Raw genomic sequence first — 6,000 nt, 5'->3', positions numbered from 1 at the left:
TTTTAAGTTAGGCATCTTAGACATTTAAGATTTTGATACGTTTCCATGTAATAAATAATATTTTATATGCATAAAACATGAAAGATGAAGAAAGCATAATCGCAAAACTTACAGTAATAGCACTGATTCACAAAATCAGTCTTTAAAGGGGTAACCCAAAAGTATGCAAAGCAAAGAAGATAATTGCTAGTTATGTAATAAGCACTGTGTTGCAGCTTACTTCCAGTTATCAGCACAAAAGTGAAAACACATATTGTAGCTTTTATAAAGACAGTGAAAGTAACACATAACCACCAGTCCCTATGACAAGGTGGGAGGGACAACAGACTTCAACTGTATCACTCAGTTCTACGTGGAATTGGACTGACACATCAAGTGTTTGTTAGGTTTTCTTTTTTTAGCAACATTGACGTAATATGACATTAACATATAAAAATATTTCTGGCATTTTGACTTGCTGCTCAGCCACAGTCCATTCTTAAAAGTGCACTAATCAGGGCACTAACCAGGGCTCAATATACAAATAAAAGTGGCTGATACATAATTCTGACTTGTTACCAGATGCTTAAGATCTCATTCAGTAATACTGTGACTCCAGGACAAATATTTACATGCCTGCATGCGTTAAAACTAGAAAGGTGTCTTTCTGACCAACAGGGTGACAAAACAATATTATCTAAATTTTTTCATTTCCTAAACGCTAGATTTCTACTGCATACATAATACCTTCCTTGTGTGATTTGTGTTATATACTGTACATGTGACCAACAGTTTGATAAGAAGCAAAGTCATTTATTTCACAAACCCCTGCCAGTTTACAATGAGAAATTATTACTCTTTTAATTGTTTTTTTTTTTTTTTTAATTTATTTTAGGAAAAGAGACTTTGTGAATAGTAAAACAGTTTGTTTACATTCAGCATTTCTTTTCACTTACACAAAATTCCATTTTACTTAATGTAGATTTACATACATGTGTTGTGTTGGTCTCTCAGAAAGCATATGGAAAAATGTCTTTAGAAGAAAACCCACGATCATAGTCTGAAAACTGAATGTATCAATTCTTTTTTTCTTTTTACTTTTTTTCTCTTTTTTTTCTTTTTCTTCTTCTTTTTTTTTTTTTTTTTCCTTTTTTTTTTTTTAATAAGAGTCCTCTTATGCCCTCTACAAGTTCATTTCTGAGCTGTCTTGCTGGTTTCGGTATGATATAACAGTCTGTAAGGTCTGTAAGTGTACTTTGACACCGCTGGAAGGATCATTTGATGTGCTCAAATATAGAATCATCAGAGGAGGACAGAGTCTGCATTCCTTGAAAAAGGGAATACTCAACCTTGTTCTGACCTGCCTGTAGTTTTGGTACAATAGTCCGGTGCACAGATGAAGATTTTCACTGTAAGAAGATTGCTAGTGTACATTTACAAACATTCTCTAGAGCTCTGGCTTGAGCTACAGGAGATAACCAAAGGAGGACACTCTTGCAGAATTCCTTACTCTTTTGAAGAACATTGGTAAATGAAGTTGAAAACATTTTGTTCCCACAGAACTCCATTCGGGTGAATGTCTTACTGCAAAGTTCTTTACCATAGCACAGGTATCTTCAGCAGGAAAAATTCAATACATGACAGTAGTTTTCAAATAAAGTCTTCCATCTAGAATATGAAAAACAAACATTTGTTTTAAAAATGTGTATCTGCAATTAATCAAAAAGAGAGGAAAAAGCTCAAGATTTAAAAACCATATAATTCTGTGAACTGCACCTACGGTACTGAATGCCTTAAATATTAAAAAAAAAATCAAAAAGTCCAAACATCACCATTGTGATTTCATCTGAAAGTGGTCAAATTAAATCCATTAAAAATTATACACTTTTCAGGTTGTGAATACTGTACTACCTCCTAAAGCTTTAATATATGCTGCACTCATATCAGTGCTAGGGCACCAGGAATGTAGGTGGAGCCTCTGTGCATGTGTTTTTACTGATATGCAAACTTAACCGAATAATGCTGAACAGCAATTATTCCCTTCATGGTTGCAGAGCAAAAATCTTCTTGCATGCAGTCGTTAGTACTCCCACCACTAAAGGCATAGCTCATACTTTTTGATTTAGCTGTGTTGTTAAATATACCATGTAATGTAACCATTGTGCACATTTGTAGCTATTTATATAGAACCCGGTATAGGATATTTAATCAGTATCAGTGAAGTATAGCCTCCTTCCCCCATAAATGAGATTAACTGAACAATTACTATGTTAAAGACGTGAACATGTCTCTCTCCTCGGTGTTTTTTCCAACCGAGAAGCATATATTTAAGTGAGAAGTGCATAATGGAGAGAGAACGTGAGAAACAGCAAGCTCACCCATCTAGTAACTGCTGATCTATAAAAACTTGAAGAGAACTTTCTGCTATAACATATTTTCACCTAATTTACAAATATAAAGCAAATCATTCTTCATGGGAAACATGAATATCTTCTGCTTACAACAATACAAACAGATATTTTTGAATAGTAAACAGAAAAAAATAATACATGCTTATTTTGCTGACCTGTAAGATAGAAAGTGTTTCTTCCTTGTGAGTAAGGCACATTGTGAAGCATATTAATCCTCCACAATGCACAAATGAAATGCTACTTATATTATAAACTATAATCCATCTGGAAATATAAGCAGTAACTCCTGACATCTGCATGAACCACTTCTAGACCAAGTAATTTGCATCAGCATATGTTCATAAGATATCAAGAGATTCTTGTTTCTGTTTTGGTTTTCTTAGTTTCATTGCTTACTCCCAACTGTTTTTTTTTTAATTTATAGTAAGTACACAGATAGCAATTACTTGTGATGAACCTATATACACAATTGCTGGAACTTTTCAAAACATAGACTTTGATTAAAATATGGCTTCATTTCCTCAAGTTTTCTGTTGAGGGAAAGAAAAGTTTAGAAAGTACAAGTTTGGAAAATACACCTCCTTTGCACACTACTTTCCAGTTTTTATTGTTTAATTTCTACTGTAACTGCACAGGAGAAAGAGGAAATAGTAGAATCTCTTCCTATGTTACAGTGATTTTTATCCAGTATACCTCTAGTTTTCCTTTTCTACCTCCTGTTTACTATCCCAAGCTTCTGGGGTATACCCTCTTTCGCTATTTTCCCCTGTATCTTTACATTCTCTTCTTCCCCTTTTCTGCTTCTTTTTCAATCCAAGATTATTATTTTATTTTTTTTTTTCCCCCAGAGATGATAACTTTCCCACCACTTGGAGTGCTTCCACTCAGAATCATTTCCACATTCTCTACACTTATGATCTTTGTGTACTGAAGAGAGACAAAAAAAAATTGAGTAAGGCCTTAAAGAATTTTTTATTCTTCTTTGATGCATGAAATACAAGTAAATTGCTTACAGGAATTCAGGAGAGAAAGAATGAACCTTTGAAAGTGAGTTTGGTAAAATTGAAGGCCTCGTAAACCATCTCAAAAAAACATCTCTGCAGCAAGTGCAGAACAGTAGCTAAGGCTACTAATAGCTGTGGTCACACATAATTCTCCTACAAGTTTTGAATAAATGCAGTAGATGTTTGGAGTACTAAATCTGTCTTGATACCTCTGTAGGAGAACTACTCTGCATATATACCAGCACTTTGGCAATCTTGAATGCATATTTGCTAATGACTGCTATGCATAATTCCCACACCCAAACATTAAGATAATCTACAGTTAGTAACATGTATTATATTTTATTGTATTAAGTCTCCACATGCCTTTCAAATGAAACACTTATTAAAACATATTCTCAATTAAAATTAGGGTTATATGAAGCTAAACCCTTGTAACAGCCAACAAAAAGTCAACAAGCCGTAGAGAACACTAATACGTTTTAATATTCAGATGTGCTTTGCACTGCTTGAGGACCCCATCTGGCAGTGACAGAAGATAGGTAGTAGATAGATTATGATGTAGATACAGCACTTTGATGATTAAGTCAGTAAGAATTGCAAATTTTTTAAGAATTGTAAAATATTTCCTTTTTTTTCCTTTTTTTTTTTTTTTTCAAGATTATGAAAAACACTTTACAACACTTTCATAATAACTATGAGTTTGGGAGAAGACGAAGGATAAGTAATTTCTTCAGGCTTTTTACTAGCATGCTCTAGCATGTGTAGCCACTCATGAAGAATGTACACCAGGTAAATATCACTTTGCATCAGAAACAAGGCTTGAAACTACAGAAGGAAAAATAGGTAGCTCGCAGCTCTGAAGAGGAATGATTATCTCGCACTGTTATGGGGGGGATCAAACACAGTGCTTCTATCTGATTGTTGTCCTTTTTCTTTTATCAGACTGCTGTTCCCTTCTTCCAAACCATTTCCATCTCAATTCCCATTGTTCAAAGGTTCTTCTGAAATTACTGGAACCTCTCGATGTTGTTAAAGCCACATCAAACATTTTGCCTCTAGGTGTAGCCAGTGTTCCTATCTGAATGCCAGTGGAGTATTACTGATAGCCCTTTTTGATTTCAGGGCTAAAATCACAAGCAAAATCTACAAGTCCCAATAGTACTAAGTTAACAGTAAATCACGCAAGCTCATGCTAAGTAACTCTGTGAAAATGTGAAAATACTTTTATTCCTAAATCCTTGTCTTGTTGGCCTGGCTCTCCTTCCTGCTTCCAGATCAGCTTTTGTTATAAACATACTTCACATTATTTTCTATCATTAGTAAATGCGGAATTTATCTATTTATATATAAATCATTTAATGTAAAGAAATACATTATTCACACAAACATAGATGTTTGCACACAAGCCTACACTACACATTACACATTCTATTCTCTAAAACTGTTTAAAATGCTGGAGTATCTTTTTAGCCTACTGAAAATTGTTGATCTGTAGTAAAGTATCTCAAATTTAGTAACTTCTATATAGAGTATAAATCTCTTAGGAATTAAGCAAAAACATTAACTGGGAAAATATTGCTATATTTCTAAATAGAACTGTGCATGATTAGCAGATTGTCATCTGTTTCAATTGCTCTTTTGCCAATAGTAGTGTTCAGCAAGATCACACAAGCTCATGCTAGTAACTAAAACCGAAAACACCGCTACTTCTAAATCTAATTTCTTTCTCTCTGTGGACTGATGTGACAGAAATTCTAGCCGGGGTGAGGGAGTATTTTTTTAGATTAACTCTTTTTAATTAAAACTCACTTTGAGGCTTTTGAATGAACATGCCCAAATAGTTATAAGGTCATAAGTGTTATAGAAAACAAACGGATCTGCCATAAAAGTTTGCAATGCTGAAACAAATCACATTCCTTAAAATGCATTCCCACAGAGAAGTCAGCTGGAGACTGATTCACACTAATGTATGGGTGGACTGTAGTATATCTATGGGCCTAACAGTTTCTTATATTAAAAACATAAAACCACTCAAATACTATTCCTGTTAATATGAATTCTTGTGAAGTGATAAACATCTACAATGAAATGTTGTGTGATTATAGTTGCAAACTAAATAATAATACATTAGATGATTACACGTATTTCTGTCATTCACTGCAAGTCACACTGGTTTATCATTCAGATACATTGTATTTTAGTTTGCATCCTGAGAGCTGCTTTTAAAAAAGGAGCATAATGATAATCATAACTCTCATAAGTGCATATTACAGCCTTTAGTTTATAAAAATCTGCAAATCTTTGTCCAAAGTGTGGTGTCAGACCAGAGTTTAGTCAACTGCTATCATAAAAATTCCTTCTGAGGAAAACATTCCTTGGCAAAGTGAAAATGTTTGGAAAACAAAAGGAAAAAGAAAAAATCATAGAAGATATGGTGGTATATTGTGGATTACTAATGAGAAAGAAAACCAGAGTTTTAGTGTTTTTTGTTTGTTTTTTTTTTTTTTAAATGAAAAAATGATGTATAACAACGAGAAAAAACATGAACAAAATCAGGGAACTCTGTTGGAGCTTTGTAAAGGTAGAATGTTATAGTTTGGATT

General features: G+C 33.6%; 1 protein-coding gene across 6 annotated transcripts in view; it reads right to left on the bottom strand.

Moving 5' to 3' along the window:
- Positions 1 to 814: 814 nt before the first annotated feature.
- Positions 815 to 6,000, bottom strand: part of DACH1 (dachshund family transcription factor 1) — a 354,874-nt gene continuing 349,688 nt past the window's right edge. For all 6 annotated transcript variants that reach the window (XM_048934295.1, XM_048934293.1, XM_048934294.1 and 3 more), the window contains one exon: positions 815 to 1,647. Coding sequence is in view for 4 of the 6 variants with exons in the window: in XM_048934293.1 (XP_048790250.1) it covers positions 1,610 to 1,647 (38 nt within the window). In the remaining 2 variants the exon portion in view is untranslated. The remainder of the gene's footprint in view (positions 1,648 to 6,000) is intronic.

This window comes from Lagopus muta, chromosome 1, assembly GCF_023343835.1.
Source record: "Lagopus muta isolate bLagMut1 chromosome 1, bLagMut1 primary, whole genome shotgun sequence".
NCBI lineage: Eukaryota > Metazoa > Chordata > Aves > Galliformes > Phasianidae > Lagopus > Lagopus muta.
This window is presented reverse-complemented; position numbering and strand designations above follow the sequence as displayed.